This window comes from Apium graveolens, chromosome 5 (assembly GCF_009905375.1).
Source record: "Apium graveolens cultivar Ventura chromosome 5, ASM990537v1, whole genome shotgun sequence".
Lineage (NCBI taxonomy): Eukaryota > Viridiplantae > Streptophyta > Magnoliopsida > Apiales > Apiaceae > Apium > Apium graveolens.
Window position 1 is genome coordinate 233,179,654 of NC_133651.1, and position 22,194 is coordinate 233,201,847.

The window sequence follows — 22,194 nt, forward strand, 5'->3', positions numbered from 1 at the left end:
TTCAGTCAGTTGTAACAATTTAGATAGAAAATCTTGTAACTCTCTCAAGAAGAAGCTAAGCTCTTTATTAACAACGAGCCTAGAAATTTTGTAGCAAAACATTCTTAATTTTAATGTAAAATTAAGTAAGTTTTGAAAGATCTGTGTTCTTTATTATTACATGTTTAATTTCTACAGTAACACATTTCACTACAAGATTTAATCTACGTTGTTCAACCATAAAAAGCTCAAGAAAAGCATTAAAACATTAAAACACATCCCCCCCTGTGTGTTATTCATTTCCTAACAAGTGCTATCAAAGCAAAATCTGAAAGTAAATAGATTCAAGATCTTGGAAGAATGAATACGCAGAAGATCAGTAGCATCAAAATTTCTACATTTGATAAAGCTAACTACACTCTTTGGAAAAAGAAAATATTGCTGTTTATCAGGATGGCCAATCCACTCTATATTCAGATTCTCAAAAATAAGCCCTTCACTCCTATGGTTAGAGTTGATAAATCAACATATGGTGATATGGTCATTCCAGCTCATTATGCTCCAAAAGACCCTTCTGAGTACTCTTATCCTAAAAAAGAGAAAGTTTCCATGAATCGTAGCTTGCAGCTGATATTGATAGAGTCACTTGACAATGTAATGTACAACAACATTGTCAACTGTGACACTACCAAGTAAATCTAGGAAAAGATTGATATACTCTGTGAGGGAACTGAGGAGGTTAGATCCAATCAAAGAAGGATACTGATTTCATAATATGAAGGTTTCATGGCCATGCCAAAAGAAAGTATAACTGATATGTTTGAAAGGTTCAATAAGCTGATAAATGACTTGCAGCTCCATGAAAAATACTATGAAGCTGAAGAAGTGAACTTGAAGTTCATGCTTACTCTCCCTGATCATTTGGAACAGAAAATATCAGCAATCAGGGAAGGGAGATATTTGAGCAGAATAACTCTGAAAGTCCTGTATGGAATCTTGAAAATATATGAACTATAAATGATTCAAAGGAAATTATTAAGGACTGGTCAAGGTCATGTTGTAGATGGTTCAAGTGCCTTAATTGTCAATAAAATCCAGACCTCTAATGATGAGCCAAGATCCCAGACTCCAGCTGCCTCAACAAGTGAGCAAAGAACAAATGATTCACAAGAACAGGTCATTCTGAAATTGGAAGAAGATGAGTTCTACACCTTGGATGAACTTGATGAGATTGATCAGTCAATGACCTATCTGGAAAGAAAGTTCTCTAACATTAGGGTAAAGAAGCCAAGATTCTTCAAGGGTAAAGGACAGTCCTTCAATAAAGACAGCAGCTGGAAAGGAAAAGGGAAGTACACATCTGATAGCAAAAATGGTTACAAAACTGGATCTGTTGATAGATCAAAGATAAGGTGATTCAACTGTGATGAAATAGGCCATTTTGCTATAGAATGCAGAAAACCCAAGAAAGCAAAGAAAGACAAAGCTTATCTTGATCTGGAAGACAAGTATGAAGCTCTTTTGAAGAAACAGCAAAGCAAAGCTTATATTGTAAAGGGAAAAAGTTGGGATGATTTCGATAATGATAAAGATGAAGAAGTTGTAAATTATGCTTTAATAGCCTTGGAGCAAGGATAATCATCCTCATCAAAATCACAGGTACTAAATATCACTACCATTGATTTAAATGAGAGTCAATATAAGGAAAATGTAGAAAAGATGAGCACATAAATGTTTTACATACATACAAGTATGGTTGTTGCTAATGAAGAAGTTAGCAGACTGACAAAGATAAATGAGAAGCTTGAAAATGAGAAACAAGAAGATGAATTATTGTTGGTGGAGCTTGAAACTGTAAGACAAGAAAATGCATATCTAAAGAACAAGCTCAAGTGTGCAAGTGAAATTGAAGCAGTGCTAAGGGAGAAGCTGGAAAAGAATAAGTTAAATTTAAATCCTTCAAGAATGCATCTGAGTTAATTGGACAGTACCATGAGAAAAACAAGCCATGTGCAAATATTGCTATTGATCTTGACTATGATGCCTTGAACAACAAGAAGAAGAATATAGGTGACAAAGGGAAAACAACAGAAACTGAAAATATTCCAACCATCCTGAAAAAGGTTGATTCACCTATGTTCAAGGCATGTGAGCTCAACTTCAGTGAACAAGAGTTGATTATCAAATAAGAAATTGCTGATATAGATAAAGAGAAGAAAAATGCTGAAGCAGCTCCTTCTTCCAAATCTGAAGAGAAGCTCATGGATCATCAAAGTTCAAAGACAACTGTCAAAGAAACAAAGACTGAAGATGCAAGAAAGAAGAAGAAAAATAGAAATGGGAAAATTGGGATAAACAAAAGCAATAATTTTGCTTATGTTGCATATGCTCCAAGAAAGAAGTGTGAAAAATGTGGCTCTGTAAATCATCTAACTCACCTTTGTAAAAAGGTTGTTAGCAAACCAGCTGAAGGAGCATGCAAATACAATGAAGCGGATGCAAATGATCTCTGCTCATTCTGTGACAAGTTTAATTGCATCCCTTACAACTTGAAAGTGATGAAAAGTTGCCACAAACTGAGAGTAGACCTTAAATAAACAAAAATTGGGTCTACATCAGATAGGGAAAATACACAACAGTCATTGAATTCTATTTTATCTAAAACAACTCATTCTACTTCTGCTAAATCAGTTAACAAGAAGAAAGTACCCAACACTGCTTGGGGTGTTAAACACACCTAAAACTCATTGTGTGCAGGGAAAAGTGAAGAAAGTCATATGAATCATTGACAGTGGATGCTCCAAACATATGATAGGTGATAAGGCCCTGTTATCACAGTTTGAGGAGAAGGTTGGCCCTTTGGTGACCTTTGGAGACAACAACAAATGATTCACTATGGAATATGGCAAGATTGTTTCAGAAAATATTGTCATTGATGATGTAACACTGGTAGCTGTTCTTGAAGTGAATCTTCTCAGTGTTATCCAATTTGTAGACAAAGGTTTTGAAGTTTTATTCAACAAAGAAGAATGCACTTTTATCAGCAAGAAAACTGGTGAAGTTGCTCTGAAAGGAGCTAGAAAAGGAAGCTTGTTTATTCCAGACTTGGAATCAATAAATAAGGAGGAAATTTGTTGCTTCTTCACCAAGGCATCAGAAGAACAAATCAATCTATGGCATAAAAAGTTATCTCACTTGAATTTCAAGGCAATTAACACCTTGGTCAAAAAGGAGTTAGTAAGAGACATGCCTAAACTAGAGTTTGCTCAAGTTGAAGTTTGTGAAGTTTGTCAGAAAGGAAAAATGAAAAGATCAAGTCACAAGTCAAAAACTGTGAATTCTATAAGTGCACCATTGCAACTTATTCATATGGACCTGTTTGGGCCAGTAAATGTCTTATCAATTTTAAGGAACAAATATGCACTTATGATGGTGGATGATTTCTCAAGATACACTTGGGTAGAGTTCATGCACTCTAAAGATGAAAGTCCATACATCATAATTGAGCATATCAAGAAGATAGAAAAACAGGTGAAAGATCACAATTATGTAAAAAGATTGAAAAGTGATAATGGAACAGAATTCAAAAATGCACATTGAGTGAATTCTGCAAAAGCAAAGGCATTGTTCAAGAATTCTCAGCAGCTAAAACACCTCAACAAAATGGAGTAGTTGAAAGGAAGAACAGAACATTAGTTAAAGCTGCTAGAACAATGCCAAGATGCCAAGTTGCCAACAAGTTTCTGGGAAGAGGCTGTTAACACTGCATGTTACACTCAGAACAGATACCTCATTAACAAGGCACATGGAAAATCACCTTACTCAATCATGTCTAAGAGAAAGCCTACTGTAAAGCATCTTCATGTGTTTGGAAGCAAGTGTTACATTTTGAAAGATAACTCTGAATATATAGGAAAATTTGACTTAAAAGTTTTTGAAGCAATTTTTCTGGGATATTCATTGGAGAGAACTGCCTACAAGGTCTATGTGATAGATCAAAAAAAAATTATGGAAAACACAGATGTGACTTTTGACGATGACAAGTGTCCAGGAATGTAATGTCTTGATGAAAATGAAGCTGAAGCCCTTGCATTTGAAAATCTCAATATTGATAGTGATTCTGATGGTGAAGATGAAGTCAATGTACAACAGATGTTAAATGAAGAGATTACTAAACAGGAAAATCATGGGAATGGAAGCTCATCTCAAACACCTGAATTTGATAGCACAAACTCAGGGGGAGAAAGAAAAAAAGAATCTAGCAGTCATACCAATAATGAAGAAAATGATGAAGACACAAGTCAACAAACTCATACAAGGAAGTGGGATATGAGTCACTCTAGAGAAGAAATTATTGGTGATCCTACTGCTGGTGTGAGGACTAGAAGTACAACTGCTAATAAGTGCCTACATGCATGCTTTCTGTCTCAAATAGAACCCAAGAAAACTGAAGAAGCTCTAATGGATCCTGATTGGATATCTGCAATGTAAGAGGAGCTTAATCAGTTTGAAAGGAACAAAGTTTGGGAGTTAGTTCCTGCACCAAAGAATAGAAGCATTATTGGAACAAAATCGTGTTCAGGAATAATATGGATGAAAATGGTATAGTTACCAGAAACAAAGCAAGGTTGGTTGCAAAAGGCTACTCACAAGAAAAAGGAATTGATTATGATGAAACTTTTTCTCTAGTTGCAATATTTGAAGCAGTGCAACAGCCACCTGGCTTTGAAGATCCAGAATTTCCAAGTTTTGTGTTCAAATTACTCAAGGCTCTATATGGACTAAAGCAGGCACCTAGAGCTTGGTATGATACATTGTCAGAATTCCTACTGAAACATGGTTTTACTATAGTTACTATAGACAAAACTTTCTTCTACAAGAAACATGGGGAAGATATGATCCTAGTTCAGATCTATGTGGATGATATCATCTTTGGTTCTACAAATGAAAAGCTTTGCCAAAGATTTTCTAAGCTTATGCAAAGTGAATATAAAATGAGTATGATGGGGGAATTAAGTTACTTTATTGGACTACAAGTCAGTCAAAGAAGTGATGGGATCTTCATCAGCCAAACTAAGTATATCAAGGACTTATTGAAAAAGTTTGGTATGGTTGATTGTTCTCCTGCTTCTACACCTATGTCTATGTTAAGTGGAAATTATGACACTTATTTATGCTTTAATAAGCTTTGAGTTGATGTATTTGTACCAAGTTCTTTGTGTTTTAACATGTTTTTAAGTGTTTTTGCATTTCAGGCTTTATTTCATGAATCAGGTTAATTAGCATTATTTTGATGCTAATATGATGTTTAGGATGTGTTGGAATAAAAGCTTGAAAGACTGGCTCGAAGCTGCAAGAAATAAAGAAGGAAAAATAAAGTTTTTTTTTACAGAAGGTCGGCGCGCCCACGCTGATGTTGCGCGCGGCCGTGCCAGGGAGCAGAAAGTCAGCGCGCCCGTGCTGGTAAAGCGCGCGGCCGCGCTGGGTCGGGAATTAAAAATCCTGATTCTTTTGCAATTTAAATTCTGGACTCCTGGGGTGCATGGACTGCTATATAAGAATAACTTAGGTCGTTTATTAAGATATAGAATTCATAATTCAGAGTTTGAAGACATCAAGGGAGGAGAAGACGACAAGAGATCTTTTGGCACAATTCAACAAAGACGAAGACGGTCTAGTTTATTCTTGTGAATCTTTGTTTTGAGTTGTAATTTGGATGCTTATTTCTTGTTTTTTTGAACCTATATTCTTGTGTGTACTTTGGTTTAATTATTCGTATAAAGACTACGTTTGCTATATCATATTTTCATTGGAACCCACATTGGTGATGAGTTCGGTTATGGGCTAATCGTTATCGTGGGGTTCTAGCGGATTTATTTATGGATTTCTTTAGTTAATTTATTTGATGACTTAGTGTGTGGTGATTGTATGATATCCTAGTTATGGTTGTGCTTATTCGTATTATGAGCGTTGCGAACATATAAGATAGTGTGTTAATTCTTAATGAAGCGAAAGTGAATTTAAGGATTTAGAACTTGCCATGCTAGCATAGGTTCATGTATTGTTATGCATGATTCGTAGGTAATTTTATCCATCTTACTTGCCCTATGTAATCAAGATAGATAACTTGTGCTTAAACCGTTATGTTGTCAAATCCTATTGACATATAGGGTCTCAATATAATTGGTGCCTATTTAGCTTCTATCTCTTTTGTGGATGTCTGGTAGAATGGTACTCGTGCAACGAAAGTTGGCGTTTATCAGTTTCGTGTTATCTGATTAGTGTCATCACCATTGCATGCTAATGTTGAGAATAATAAGGCTATTAAATGAAGTATTTAATGAAGTTAGAATCTCATGTTTGTCATATATATTAATTCAGTCTATTTTATTCTTTTAGTTACGATAGTTAGCGTAATTCTTAGTTATAAACAATCTCACTTTGTTATAGTCTTAACATTGAATAATAACCGTACAATGTTGTGTAGGTGCGTAATTTAGATAGTTAACCAATACAGTCTCTATGGGAACGAACTAGAAAAGATTCTATACTACTTGCGAACTTGTATACGTGCGTGTATTATTAGCGCGTGTTTAGCGACTAACAGTCTACAACAACAAAATTGGATGAAAATAGAAAAGTCAAGAGTGTAGATATTTCAAGCTATAGAGGAATGATTGGATCATTGCTTTACGTAACTACGAGTAGACCATACATCATGTTTGTAACATGTCTATGTGAAAGATTTCAAGCCAATCCAAAAGAATCACATTTGATGGCTGTAAAGAGGATTTTCAGATATTTGAAGGGGACTCCAAACTTGGGATTATGGTATCCTAAGGGAACTGGTTTTGAAGCTGTTGGTTACATATATGCGGATTTTGCTGGATGCAGGGTTGACAGAAAGAGTACTAGTAGAAGCTATCAATTTCTTGGACAAAGACTTGTATCCTGGTATAGCAAGAAACAAAAATATGTATCAACTTCTACAGCAGAGGCTGAATACATAGCTGTAGGAAGTTGTTGTGCTCAAGTGCTTTGGATTAGAAATCAGCTAATAGATTATGGCCTAGTGTTACACAAAATACCTATCATGTGCGATAATACTAGTGCTATATCTATAGTGGCTAATCTAGTTAATCATTTTAGAATAAAGCACATTGATGTAAGGTACCATTTTATTAGAGAACATGCTACAAATGGTACCATTGAGCTCATTTTTGTTCCAACAGAAAAATAATTAGCTGATATTTTTACTAAACCTTTGGATGAAGCAACTTTCACTAGACTTGTAGGTGAAATTGGAATGCTTAATTCTTCATCCTAAGGCAAGAACTCAGCTAATGTGTTGCAGCAGATTAATTTTAGTAAATTAAAATTAATTTGATTTAATTAGAAATTAAGTGAAATATGAATTATCAATATATCAGAAATCTCTGCATATTTATTTTTTAAAACAAAAATTTTAACTTGGAATTTTTCAAATTTCTAAGTAAACTGCTTAGTTGTAAATTTACATCCTTAATATGTTAAATTAACACAAGGCAAAATTGAGTTGTTCAAAAGTATATAGAGAACTGAGTTCTCGATAAGTCTAACTGACTTATCAAAAAGTCATTTTAAGACTTCTCGAGTGAGTTCTCAATAAGTCAATTCACAGAATTCTCGAATGACTTCTCGATAAGCTTTATTATGACTTATCGATAAGTCCTTGTAGAGTTCTCTAGTAGTGTTAATTCACAGAGTTCTCTACAAGTATAATTTTTAGACTTCTCAATAACTCAGAACTAAAATAATTTAACTTAATAAATTATTTTGGTAAAATACTTTTGGCAAATTTATTCGAATTTTATTTTGAGTTTATTCAAATAAAAGTTAGAATTAATTCAGTCCATTTTTGGACAAACTGGGTATTTATTTGACATCTCGATAAGTCAATTTTTTAGTTCTCTATAAGAGTAATTTAAAATGACTTCTCGATATGTAATTTCTTTCTTAAAATGACTTCTCGATAGACTAACTCCAAACGTCTATTTTTGAGTTCTCGACAAGTCATTTGCTTTTACAATAAATACTCAAACATCTCGATACATATACATAATTACAACTTTCGAGATCTCAAGTGACCTAGCCTTTCAATCCAAAAACCGATTTCTCTCTCATTTTCACTTCTTTCTCATAAATTTCTTTTACCCACTAAACTTCATACTCATATCAGTGGCAAACCAAGCACCTGAAGCTTTTTAATGCTTTGTCAAGTTTCTTTCTGAGACCTACTTTGTAGCTTTTCATGGACTTCATCAATTATTCTGAGAGGATTAATCTTGCCAGCATGAACAAGAAGTATCTAAGGAGGGAATGGTCATTCATGTTTGACTCTGTGATAAGGGAATTCACCTGCAGGAAGTCAGGATTTGACAACATATCAAGTGTTGTCCAGAAGCTGGTCTACTCAATGGCCTTCAACAAACATATAAATGTAGGACACTACATACTGGAGGAGCTGAGCACTAGACTTACAATGCCATTGGAGTCAAGAGGTAAGGAGATTTTTCTGCCTAGATTTATTGTGTCAGCTTTAAATTATAAAGTTAATGATATACATAAACTAGAAGGTGTAAACAAGACACTGATTGGGAACTGTAAGCAAGTATCCAAAATTTTATTTGGATCATTTCTTACTAAGAATAAGGTTCTAGTAAGTCTTAAGTTAACACTTTTAATGATTGAAAGATTTAAGACTTACCCTTATTCTATGCCAGACATGAGAACTAGTGCAAGTCAACCTAGTACAGCAATGGTTCCTGAGCCTGTATAAGCACAAACACAGGCACACCGATATGAACCTACCCATGTTGAGCCTGTTCCTTCAACACCTGTAGAAACTAGGTTACCAACCACCTCATCCTCTCAAAAGGATGAAGTGAGTAAAAAGAAGAGAAAGGGGGTAACCTTAGCAGTTATAACTGAGAGTGGCGAGGACCAAACTGAAAATGAGTCACCCTTGGTCAAAAGATAAAAAGAAGTAAGAATTATGAGCTGGCCACTCAAGCTACCTCTGTATCCTCCCAACAGGATGCAATTGTAAAAATGGGGACTAAACAGACTCTAGATACATCCTCTCAACAGGGTGTGTCTATTGAAAAGAGCATTCACCTCAATGCACCTTGTACAGAGTCTACACAGCCTGCACCTGAGGCAATTCAAGTGTATGGTAGGAGGAATAAGGATGACACACACAGTGAGGGCACATCTTTTAAATCTCCCTCATCCATTCAGGGGGAGCTGTCAACACTCACATCTAAGCAACAATCTCTCATATTTCAAATTTCTTCTCTACCGACATCACTTGACCTCAATTCTCAAGTGCAAGCCAACTCAAGTGACTTGGTTCAAGAAACCTTGCTCACCACCCAGACACTTCAATTAGATGGTGACAAACTACTAGCTGGGGTAGACCTTGATGACACCATCAAAACCATGGGGGATTCATCATTTTTTACTGAAAACTCCATGGAGATAATAATTGCACCTTCATGTGCAAATCAGTCTTCACAGACTGTAAGGTTTGAGGGTAGTACTCCTGAGGGGGAGCAATCTAAATCTACTCCAATTTAATTGGAGGTTCCTCATATAGGAACAACTCCCCTCAAAACCCTAGCAAAAATTGCTTTGGCAGTTGATGCTAGGAGTACAATTGCCAATGATCCTTCTATGGGGAGGCAAGTTTATCACTTTCAAGTTACAGTGCTTTGCAAGAAGCACAAGGATTTGAGACTGGTGCACATGACAGTAACCCAGTCAAATCCCCTCCAATTCAAATGGAGGTTCCTACTCTATGTGGGGAACAACAACTTGTCAAAACCACAGAGCAATATGTGAGTCAAACTGTGACTTCAGTCACAGGTGGTTCTGATGCTCAACCTTCTACCTATCAATCACACCTCATCTCTCAATGGCTCCAAGATACTGAAAATCAACCATCTACAATTGAAGATCTTAGAGTTGATCAACTTGGTAGTCTGGCTCAAATGTCACAACAGCTACTCACATCAAATATGTCCAATCAAGACTACCAAGCTATCATGCTCTCCTACCAGGCTGATATGGAAGAAATCAAGCAAAGATTGTTGATGTAGTTGGTCAAGATGCTAACTGTGATGCTTGGCTGGACAAGGAATTCACAATTGAGATGGATGCAGTATTAGAAAAATTCAGGGAGGAGTACATTATAATCTTGGGAAGTAATGCCAGATCCCTCACTCCACAATAAGTATATGATGCCATCAATGAGGTCTACAAGGCTCAAATCAAGGTTTTCCATAACTTTGGAAAAGCTTTACAAATCACATTGAATGGTCATCAAGACAAAGTAATGAAGATGGTCAGAGAAAAGATGGACCAAATCATCCCTTCTCAAACTGAGATAAAAACTAAATTCAAAATCTTCTCAGAACAGATGTCAGGGTATGATCTCAGTGGGATTGATAAAAGTGTAACTCAGCTCAAAGAATCATTTGTATCCTTGCACAAAGTAGTTCAAGATCACATCTCTAAGTCCAATGATACAAGGTTGAAGTTAGATCAAATGCACACTGCAAGATACACTCCTTCACCTTTGGTCATGGATGAAATTCAGAAATTTGTGCAAACTACTTTTGGCCAATCTACTGCTATCTCTGCTACAAGCTCTTCTTCTTTTTCAGACATTCAAGCACTCCAGACTCAAGTAGCTTCTTTGGAAAACTCCAATGCATCTCTCAACACTCAAGTTCAAGCTTTGACTTCTCTAGTCAAAAGCCAACAGACAGATATAAAGACCCTGGCGGACTCTCACAGGCACCTTCAAATGTAAAACTCTGTTACTTTGGCAGCCATCATGGGCAAGCTCAACATTCTTCTACCATCACTTCCAGAACAGATAAGGCCTGAAATTCCTATTCCCCTCTTCATGCCTTCCAACAAGACTAAGAGGGAGATAGAGGCTAGGCTAGTAAAATCAAGATCATCAAATCAAACTGTCCAAGCTGCTAAATAGAGAGAAACTCAAGAAATTAACATTGGCATGGAGAGGCTTATTAAAGTAGCTGAGGGGCCTAGTCTAAGCAAGGAATTTGATGAACTGCTTAAGGCACTAAGGGCTTCCCTAAATGACAATTTCTTCACTTATAAGAAAGCTTTGGACAGGACAATAAATTTAATAAGGGTGATCTTGGTAACAAAAGAAAACTTTTAGGAAAGAAGGATAATGGTCAACATAAATGACTCAGGGGTAGACAGATGTATGCAGGTGTCTCTCAATTATCTTATCTCTAGGAGGGCATCTGAGTTAGATATTATAATAAACAAAGTTAGAGTGGTAATTCATGAAGACACTCTTTTGCTAACGAAATTGAAGAATGCACAAGTGACTGCTTTTCCAGAAGCTTATCTACAGCCTAGCAAGGGAGTGGCATACATCTGTCCTACCATCAAACACTTCAAACACTTCCAAATTCCTAAGCAGTGTGTCATGGCCAACAAGAAGCTTATCATGATTCTGGAAACTGACTTAAAATCACAGAAGAACAAGACTTTTGAAGATGAGGAGATGATCAAGCTATTGAAAAGATTTATGAGTGATGCTGAAGCCAACTTGCCTACAACTCAAATCAATAAGGATAATTTGGATGATGATGAGCAGAAGAAAGATGATCAAAATCCTTCTAGCTCAAATCCAAGTCAATCCACTAAGCCATCTGGCAGCAAGGGTGGAGAGAAGAAGAAGGAGGATGATAAGAAACATGATGAGAAGAAGAGATCAAGTGAGAGAAGGAGTAAGAGAAGACATGATGGTTCAGAACAACAGCAAACCCTAAAAATCCAAACACAATCAGCTCAACCTTTAGCTCAATCTTCAACATCAACTACCTTAAACATCTAACCACCTCAAACCTCAAAGCCTAAATTTCTATACAAGTAAACTGCTAACTCTTTTCTAAAATTTCGAATCACCACAAGCCAGACAAGTCTCAATAAAATCACAACCTTACCTTTAGCCAAGCCTTCACTAAAAGTCAATTTCAAATCTGTTGGGAGAAATCCTAAGAAAGCCAAGCTTACAAAGAAAGGAGAAGTCACTGAAAGGGCCATCTGGAACTGTTTCAAGCAATCTGACTTTCTACCTTTAAATTGGTGCATCTCAGATGAAGATCATTTTCAACAACTTGTTGAGGAAATAGTCAGAGTCTGGGTTGTATCTCTTAGGGAAGTTGGAATTTTATATGAAGATGGGTCCTTCACCTTCCTTGGCAGTGATTTAATGGATTCTCTTTCTCCCACATAAATTAAGAGAATGATAAGTTTGCTAAAGGATAAGGATACTGCTACAAGGGCAGGGAGATCAGTTATAGCTGAATGGTTGATTACAAGGGAGGAAACAAGAAAAAGAAATAAAGCTAAATATGAGGAAAGAGTGAGGAAGTATGATGAGGAAATTAAGATGTTCATAAAAAGATCAGAAGAGCTCAAGGCCAGAGGAATGAGTAAAATCTCTAAGGATGGGAAATTTCTAAACATCAAAGCTGGTGGAAATTTTAAGATTTAGGATTGATTTACCAGACAGTGGTTATCCAAAGGTTGCAAGATAAAAACTTGTAGAAACTCTAAGTGGAACACCTATTATAGAAGAACTTGAAATTTTTGATCACTTGTAGGATCTCCTTAGAGAAGAAGCAGACTGGAGTCTTTTTGTTTAAATAGTATCAAGCCTAAGAATTCTATCTGGAAGAAGATCAAGAAGATCATACCTCAAAAGAATTATGAAGAAGCTTGGAGTTGAATAAATCTGTTTTGGATAAAAATATTTTAAGTCAAGATCTCTACAAGTCACAAGTTTAGTGTTATAGAGAAGTCACTAGATAGCTCCAAATGACTTATCGAGAAGTCATAAAAGTTTATAGAGAACTCATAGAGATATCGATAAGTCAAATTGAAGACATGAATATTGGAAATATCGATAAGTCATTTCTTCACTAGAGAACTCAGAGTTATCGACAAGTCAATATTCATTAGAGAACTCTGAGTTATCGATAAGTCAAATTCTACTAGAGAACTCAGAGATATCGATAAGCCAAAATTCACTAGAGAACTCTGAGTTATCAACAAGTCAAATTTGACTAGAGAACTCTAAGTTATCGATAAGTCAATAAGTCACTAGAGAACTCAGAGATATCAACAAGTCAAAGTGAAGATATGAAGACTAGAGATCTCGACAAGCCAAATTCTCATATAGAGAACTCAGAGACCTCTACAAGTCAAATTAACTATGGAATATTAGAGATCTCGATAAGCCAATATACTTATCGAGATGTCAAGTTCTCTATAGACCAAATGGAGATCTCGAGGTAAAATCTTAAAGTACAATTTGCAGAACAGTTCAATATCCAAGATTTACAATCAACAAACAATCCAAACAGCTGGATTGACAAGTCTACAAAAAGCAGCTTGAAGGATGTGCAAGATCAATGGTGAAGATTAACTGATAAAGGAAGATCAAAGTAAATACAGGGTGCTAAGATATGTTAAGCCAGAAATAGAAGATACACTTTTCCTAAAATGGAAATGATAAGTGACTGTTTACTAAAGTTACTACCATGTCTTATTGTACATTGTGTAAACTGGTAGTTCACTAAATTATAAAATTAACACTGGTCCTTTAGTAAGTTGTAATAATTTAGATAGAAAATCTTGTAACTCTCTCAAGAAGAAGCTAAATTCTTTATTAACAAAGAGCCTAGAAATTTTGTAGCAAAACATTCTTAATTTTAATATAAAATTAAGTGAGTTTTGAAAGATATGTGTTCTTTATTATTGCATGTTTAATTTTTGCAGTAACACATTTCACTACAAGATTTAATCTACTTTGTTCAACCATAAAAATCTCAAGAAAAGCATTAAAACAGTAAAACACATTCACCCCCCCCCTTCTGTGTGTTATTCATTTCCTAACACAGTTTTCTCAACTAGAGGCCACATCATGATCTTTAATATTCTTGATTCTTGATGACCATCGTCCCGGACAAATTGTATGCTTTAGGAAATTTTGAAAATTTTAAATGGATGATGGTATATGATCCACTAGATTTGGTCTAACTGGTCCTTTATTCACTGTCAAATTATTCCTCTGTGTCTGTACTTCTATGAAGTGATTGACAATAAAATTGTTGTTAAATGCTTTTAAAGGGTTTGTTTTAACTTAACTAAACTTAATTACCTGCATTTGAACTATTTACAAATCAATTTTACAGGTTTATGTATGCTTATTGCTTAGTCAAAAGAAAGAATCCAGTATCTGGAAAAACTTTATGGGGGATGTATTTGAAGGGTAAATTTGGGGGTCTAAAATTCAGACATTAAAAGTGAACCCAACAGGCAACAAGCATGAACAAAGTACAACTTTATTACAGAGAACATCACTGTCTCGTGTGTACTACTACTTGCTACTTATAAAAGAGCATCAAAAGGGAAGGAATCTTTACTAGTACTACATCATTTTAATGTATTTTTTATATACAGAATTGAGACCGACAAAGTGAAGTCTACATCATGTACTGGGATTTTTCACATTACAGCCATATCAGTTAGCACTTCACCACATATTTCAAATTGTGTCTATACATATTATACTCTCTCCCTCCCATTACATTGTTAACATTGTTTTTAAGAAGAATTTGAGCGATGCTAATAATCCAATGGGACGGAGGGAGTACTGTTGAGTTATCCTTTTGCAATTCTATGTTTCTCTTTTCACCTTCTGGATTTTCCCTATACCTCCACTTTGCAATGTTTACAGAGTTACATTTGTTCCCTATAATTTTTCTATATATAATTGAAAGTTCTTGCTCTAGCAATTAATTTAAAGATTGTCTTTCATATATGTAAATATAGAAACAAAGACCCTATCTCTAGTTTAAGAATATTTTTGAAAAAAAATGTATTTGCACTACTTAACATAACAAAACAACCTATCCAAAGAACCTACTAATTCATAGTTTTATAGTACAAAGGTAGTTTTTTAAATCATTACCGAGCATCTACTCAAGATTTTACAAATTTTATAGGCATCATCTATCAGCAAACCCATCAACAATTAAGCTACTAGTTGAGACCAATATTTACATACATGTATATATACATAATTTAATCTATTATCTAAAAATACATGACTATTCATAACACATAATTTAAAAGTAGAAATTCCAACATACTGACTTACCCAAACAAAAATGATACCTAATTCATAGTTTTATATAACTGAAATTAACAACACAATTCCTGATTTGTAGTCTTCGAAACCGAACTTGTAATTAATTTTATACTATGGGAGACAAATGATTTTAAAGTTGTCATCAGGGAGAAAGTTGAGAATTTGGAAACGAGAGATCCAAGTGCAAGAGATTTTACTTAGGTTACAAATGGGCTCTACAGACTTTTCAGATCCATGCGGGCTCTTTCAGGTTCGTACCCGTTAGCTTTTTATATGTTTTAAGACGAGTTGTTTAAGGGTGAGATGACATAAAAGGAACGGGAGATAAAACGAAATTTATTTGAGGACCAGCAGCAGCTCGAAGCAAATGTGTTTTACCCAGTAGGGTTTTATCTTTTATCACAAGTATATATAAACCTGACGTATGGATTTTATTGGTACGCTTTGATTACATATTTTTATGGGAATAACATTGATCATTATTCTTGGATATTGTATAATTCTCTCTCTGTGTTTAATTACTGTTAATTACTGTCCTGCATCAGACATTCTATGTAACCAAACAAGCCTCTCAATATGCATTAGAATTCATATAATATTGACAATCATTAAAATCACTAGAATTTCTTTCCACCAAAAGATAAACCTATAAACCTAATGTCTAGGGACTAGTAAAATATTGTGAAAATTTTAAGCCACTCAACTTCATATGAAACATGAAAGAGCAGAAATATACCTTTACTACAAGTAAATCAGTGGAGAAATCGGGGAACTTTAGTAGCAACTGTTCTAGAAAACCTGATTGAGCTGTATAAGGATTTGCAACTTCAAACCCAAGTCGTGGTTGACGAAATTCCCTGTACTGGATGGCTCGAGTTTATTCACAGGACAAAATAGTACAAAAAAGCATTTATGAATATATTGCCTAATTAGCATGTAATATATCACGAGGAGAAGTATTTAAACCGAAAACAATAACTAATTTCAAGGAAATATTAGTGACGCAATTTAGAAGCTTATAGTTATAGTACCATTTCCTAGTCCCTATGCCAATTATAACCAATCCTTAATGCTGCCAAAACCCCCCAACTGCCCAACACAAACAAGAGAGGCACTTAATGTAAACTTAGAGACCATACTTTCTGACTCACGACCAGACTAACCGCCTATGAAATAGTTAACGGTGACTCATTAATTAGACCCGTTTCCCAAACACTTCTATACTTTTACATAGCTGTATTGAGGAGCCTTTCGATCAGTTGGAACTCATAAATACAAGGATGTAAGTAATCAATCTATGTGCGATTACTGATAAACTGTGCAAGAAAATTCATATAACTCTAAATTAAATCAATATCTTGAAACTCACATGTTTCCTAATACTCTGTAGGTATGAATGTATTGAGAATTATCTATTCGGTTCTCATTTGTTTGGTATTCACAATATAGCTCCATACCATTCGAAAGACGGTAATTGAGTTTACTGTCTGTCATACTTCTAAAGCCTCTAAGGTATCATTCATAAGATTTTAAAATTTTTATATGCATCATCTACCAGCAAACCCACCAACAATTAAGCTACTAATTCATACCAATATTTACATACATGTGTATATACGTAAATTAAGCTATTATTTAAAAATACATGATTGTTCATAACACATAATTCAAAAGGTGGAAATTCCAACATAGTGACTTGCCCAAACACAAATGATACCTAATTCATAGTTTTATATAACTGAAATTAACGATAACACAATACCTGATTTGTAGTCTTTGAAATCGAACTTGTAATTAATTGATTATACCCAATTCAACGAAGAGCGAGTGAAGATCCAGAAAAATAAAGTGCCCTAATTGCTCGATATAGTTTGCTGGAAGATTAAACCGCCCTAATTCAGATGTAAACAACTGATGAAATCGGGAGGGAGAATGGATCCATGGAATTAGTGATGTACGTAACTGTGTGAATGGGTAGTGTTGAGTATTGAGAGAACAAATGGTTAAATTGGAAAATGAGTTAAATTGCAAATAAAAAGACACTTAAAATTCGGTAACGTGCATAACTTTTTCCAGAAACGCTCTCTTACTTGCTTCTTATATAGCGCTTCATTTAAAAACGCTATGTTACTTCTCTTCATTTATTTTTCTTTTTTTTTTTAGTTTTTTTAGAATATCTTAGATAGCGTTTTTGAGATAAACACTATGTAACCCTTTCACTTGCATATCACAAAATAAAAGTGTTATGTAAGTAATATATCCTAAGTTTAATTTTGTAGTAGTGCAAGTAACCATCCGGAATTGTGGATCAAAACTCATATATATATATATATATATATAGTTAGGCCTAATTGTTTTTGTATTTCTTGTGCTAATGCAGAGGCTCGATAGCTTGCCCGAAAATTTGAAAAAGGACATGGAAGTTCTATGGAAGGACACAAACTCCGAGAAAAAAGATGGTGGCCTGTGGGTGCGTGAAGAAATCAAGAGGTCGAGATTCGGAGGCTCCATCAACATCGTTGATTACTGGGCAACGGCAATCCGGCTCTCAAAGCCGTTCCTACTAGTACGACAAAGAGCTCAAATCAAATACATTGGAGGGCATCTATGTGTTGTTTTGATGTGAACACTGATGAGGTAGTAGACCACCCCAATGAGATTCGTCCAGCAAAGTTTAAAGTTGGCGGCACTGGTGGGGAGAGCTTTGGCAGTAGTGGTGCAAGTGGCGGCGGCAGTGGTGAAGGTTGCAGCGCTGGGGGTGGGAGCTTTTAGTGAAATATGAGGAGGTGTACCAAATGCCATGCTTAATTTCTTCATATCCAAGCTTGTTCGTGGTCTCTGCGGTAATTTAATAGTTGTGTTGGTTAAGATTTTTATATTATAAGTTTGTTCCCAGCTAATTAAAGAGCCTAGTTAATTAAAGAGTCTAATTAAAGAGTCTGTCAAGTTAGTTATCAAGAAGTGGGTTCACAGTTGTGTTCCAATAGAGTCTGTTTAGTTTGTTAAGTTGTGCAGAGTAGGTTCTTCTCTGTTCAAACTGTGTTGCTTCCTTTGTTTTATGAACAATCAATATATAAGCTTTTAGTAATGAATTGCCTTTCTATATTTACATGTTGCCAGCTCTTTAAATTTGCTTGTTTTTATCATACTAGAACATGATAAACATCTTAAACCTTCATAATTAATCAACATGTGATCTTGTTGAAGTAACTTCCGGTGGCCAATTTTTAGTTTCTCATTTAACAATTTAAAGGAAAATCAACGTTAAAACAGAATTTGGACCAGCATCAGCAATTTGACTAATTTTCAACGGACTCTGGCAATGGATAAATTTACAAGCTACCCTTAGAAGCAGAAAATGCTAACACTAAATAGAACAGTTGCCAACTCCATCTCTTGGCGAAACAGAGAGAGCTGCCTACAAAGTTCTTGTACCAAGTAAACATTGACATTTCACTATTAATGTTGTTTTTCTGTTATTTAACCATTGCTCGAATAATTATTTGGCCTTGCAATGGATTATCAAGGGCTTAGTGTTGTACACTGCCTCCAACTTTGAGGAAACTTGCCACCCTCCGTTGGACGAATTCTACCCTACCACTGACAATATACTTCACGGATGAAATTTTTTCATTAAAGCTTATGAGTTTATGGTTCCAGAATTTCAGTTGTCAACCCTATCGACTAATGCTGCTAATTGCTTAGCAATCCAGGAGACTCCGCTAGTGCACCAAACAGGTATCACCAACTATCTGGTGGATCTTAACGGAAAACAATGGCCTAACAGAAGTTGGACCAGCATCCGCAATTCTCTGGAATGAAGCATGATCTCTCTTCTCATTCAAACTTTAGTCTCCGAAGCCTCAGTTCCATCATCATTTTCTTGAAAGGCCAAGAAACTATATCGTAATTTGCACGTTGAAAGCTCTTAACTGCATCTTGCAGGAAGATTGACAAAAATGAGCTCCAAACTCACAGAAAGTGAATCCAAAAACATCAAAAGCTCGACTTGTGAGAAACTATAAAACTCATCAAGAGCGAATCCTATACTTGACGAAGAGGGCCCTCGAGCTTGACAAATAAGAGTGAAGTGCACCTTCAGCAACATCTAGAATCCATTATCTATTAGTTCATTGCTTGAGGTGGTCAAATTTCAACCGAAAAGAACACTTAAAGCACTGACGCTGGTTATAGTCAAATTGTTCGTCTGGGACACACATTACAATGGACTTCAAAATCGCAAAACAAGCTCCAAGTGTTATCTGACTCCATAAAAGTGAGCCTGGATTATCTTATGAGTCCAAATCGCAGAAAGTAAGTTTGAGCTCTCCAGAAGTGAGTACAAATGCCAAAAAATAAGATTGGAAGGTCGAGCTCGATAAATAATCTACCTGACTTGACAAACTGAAGATACTGAGAACAAGTTTGACAAAAAAGATCTTTTGTCCGGTTACTGAATATCCAGGTTGTAAGGAAGACCTCAGTTGCCGAGTACTGTTCAACTCAGGCAGCATCCCATGTAATGCCATGCTCCTCCAACTCAACGGCGATTGAAGCTTACACTAACTCATCTTCATGTTCTCAAAGTCCACAGTTATATTCAGGTTGTCTGAATTTAGGATAGGAGTTCAAATTGCTTCGAAAACATAGTTTTGGTTTAATATTGTGTGCGATGTGGTTACAACAATTATTGCCATCATCTTACATGACAATCCAGATTATTATAATTTCACAATGACTTCATTATTCTCACAACCGCAGAAAAAACAAAATCATCTAATATATTTTAAATTTACATTTTGTTACAGTTAGATACATGTTCATACACTAATATATGTTGCTTCCCTGTTTACACTGCAAATTCGAACCTTCTGACATTTCCTTACAACCAGTCAAGCATTCTTCACTATCAAGTGCCGGTAAAACTACTGTACGTACTTGATGGCCGTAGGGATCCCCAAATTACAATTATATACGTGTTCAAATCCTAATATATATATATATATGTTGCTACCTGTTTCTTTCTTTCTTTCTTTTTTGCATCAAGCTTCTTTCATTAATACACACACTTCAAGCATTCTTACTACAAAGTGCCTGAAAAACTACAAAACGTGCTATAAGCCTTTCTTCTTTTGTATGTTTGCAAATAGCTTTACTACAACTCTTCTTAATATTATCTTTTTCTCCTAACAAATACAACTACACAGTTTTGGCACCATTAGAAAACTAATTTAGGATTACCTGTGGTGAGAAAGGTATTGGGTGCTCATCTAAGTATTAAATAGTTCAATTTCCATTCAACAAATACAAGCATAATTCAATACAATAATTTCCAACTTCCGGCTGCACAAGCTCATGCTAGAAAACAACAAGAGCTTTTCAGTTTGCAAACTAACCTACGATAAAAAAAAGAAGAAGTTACTTACGAATCTTTAAGGCCAAACTTGCAGGATTAATAAAAGTTTGTCATCAGCGAAGCGGTCTTTTGATTGAGTAGATCCCCTCTTCTCTTTCACCAAAGTACTCCCAGTTAAGCCTTTCCGTTAATTGTGAGAAAACCTCCTCTTCCATCCTCCCAGCATAAAAGGGCAAATCCATATCCTCAACCGAAGGATTTATTGTCTTCCTGACAGCCCTTCCATCTTGATCAAAGGCAATCATAGAACAAGTTTCACCAAAACGGTCATATCCATCCAAATTATGAAAACCAAAAATACCAGGAATCAATTCACTTGCCCATGAGTAACCAAACAGATGCAATAACCAAGGCACGTCAGTGACAAGCCTGTTGTACAGACTCTCATTATCGTGGCAGACAATTTGGATCACTTCAAATTCATCATCTGAACCTTCCGTGTTTATATACCTTTCTTTTAAAAGGTTTTGGGTCTCGCCTGCAGCTAAGCCGTCTCTATAGTTATCAAAAATAAGTATGACTCTCTTTCCAGCTAGTTGACAAGGCCGAACCTAAATAGTTGAAAAAGGGTGGTTGAAGATAAATTAAAATAAATTAATGGATGTAGTTCATTAAATAAGTAAGGATGGAGAAGCAGATGAATTTACTCACTCTTTACAATGGTATCCAACCATCAAGAACCTGAGAACCACGATTAAGGGGGGAGTAAAGAATCACCAACAATGGGAGCACTTATCGTTAAAAGAACTTACCTGGCGTCCATCTTTACTTGTGCAGACAATATGTGGATCCAGTAGCATCTCCATCTTGAGTTCCTTAATCTTTTCAACCTCTAACTTGGCAAGTTTATCACGGTTAAACGGGTATGCTAGAACGTCAGAGTACAAGATTATGTTAGCACCATAAGGATTAATAAATTCCCCATGCACCCCAAATATTATAAGCGTGGGAGCAGCATAAACATCATTATAATCTTCAATAAGTTCATACTCAAACACACGTTTCAACTTCTTATGGTTCGGGTCTTTAAAGGGAAGCGCCAACCAAGGCAGTCTTAAATTTTTCCCAGAAAGACTCTATATTTGTAGAGTCAGTGTGACGCGTGTCAGAAAGGTAAATGAGCACAAATTCAAAGTTTTTGTTCTCTTCTGACAACTTGTAATAAGCCCTCTTCAGTCGTTCCGTGATCCTATCATCGGTTAAACCATCTTCATAGAAGTACAATGCTACCACCTTATGTTCAAGAGTGTGAATAGGTACCTGTCAATTGCGGTAATAAGGAAATATATAGTCTGCAATAATTCGAATTTGGCAGTATGCACAAAAAAAAGCGTAACATTGGTGAGTAGAAACAAATAAACTGACGAACTTTTTAGACAATCAATTTAAACAGGCAATTTACTTGCAATGTTTCTTTCAACTATGACGTAAAGTGTAAATTCATACCTTGTCTCCTGAGTTTGAGATAACATAGTCATGAATAGATGAGCCCAAGAGTGCTTTCAAGGAAGGTTGCTTAACAGCTACATCATCTTCAGAATGCAATAATTCT

The 22,194-nt window shown here is 35.5% G+C and overlaps 1 protein-coding gene across 2 annotated transcripts; it reads right to left on the reverse strand.

Annotated features, from left to right (window-relative positions):
- Positions 1-20,497: 20,497 nt before the first annotated feature.
- Positions 20,498-21,855, reverse strand: LOC141661777 (uncharacterized). 2 transcript variants are annotated; one of them, XR_012550135.1, is made up of 2 exons: positions 21,294-21,855; positions 20,498-21,193 (listed from the first exon to the last, which is right to left on the reverse strand). XR_012550135.1 is itself a non-coding variant. In XM_074468779.1 (2 exons), the coding sequence occupies exons 1-2, from the start codon at positions 21,446-21,448 to the stop codon at positions 20,696-20,698; spliced, it is 552 nt and encodes a 183-aa protein (XP_074324880.1). In that variant the 5' UTR covers positions 21,449-21,855; the 3' UTR covers positions 20,498-20,695. The 2 variants fall into 2 exon arrangements, 1 of the variants encoding a protein (XP_074324880.1); XM_074468779.1 differs by having other exon boundaries at positions 21,395-21,855.
- Between the last annotated feature and the right edge of the window lie 339 nt (positions 21,856-22,194).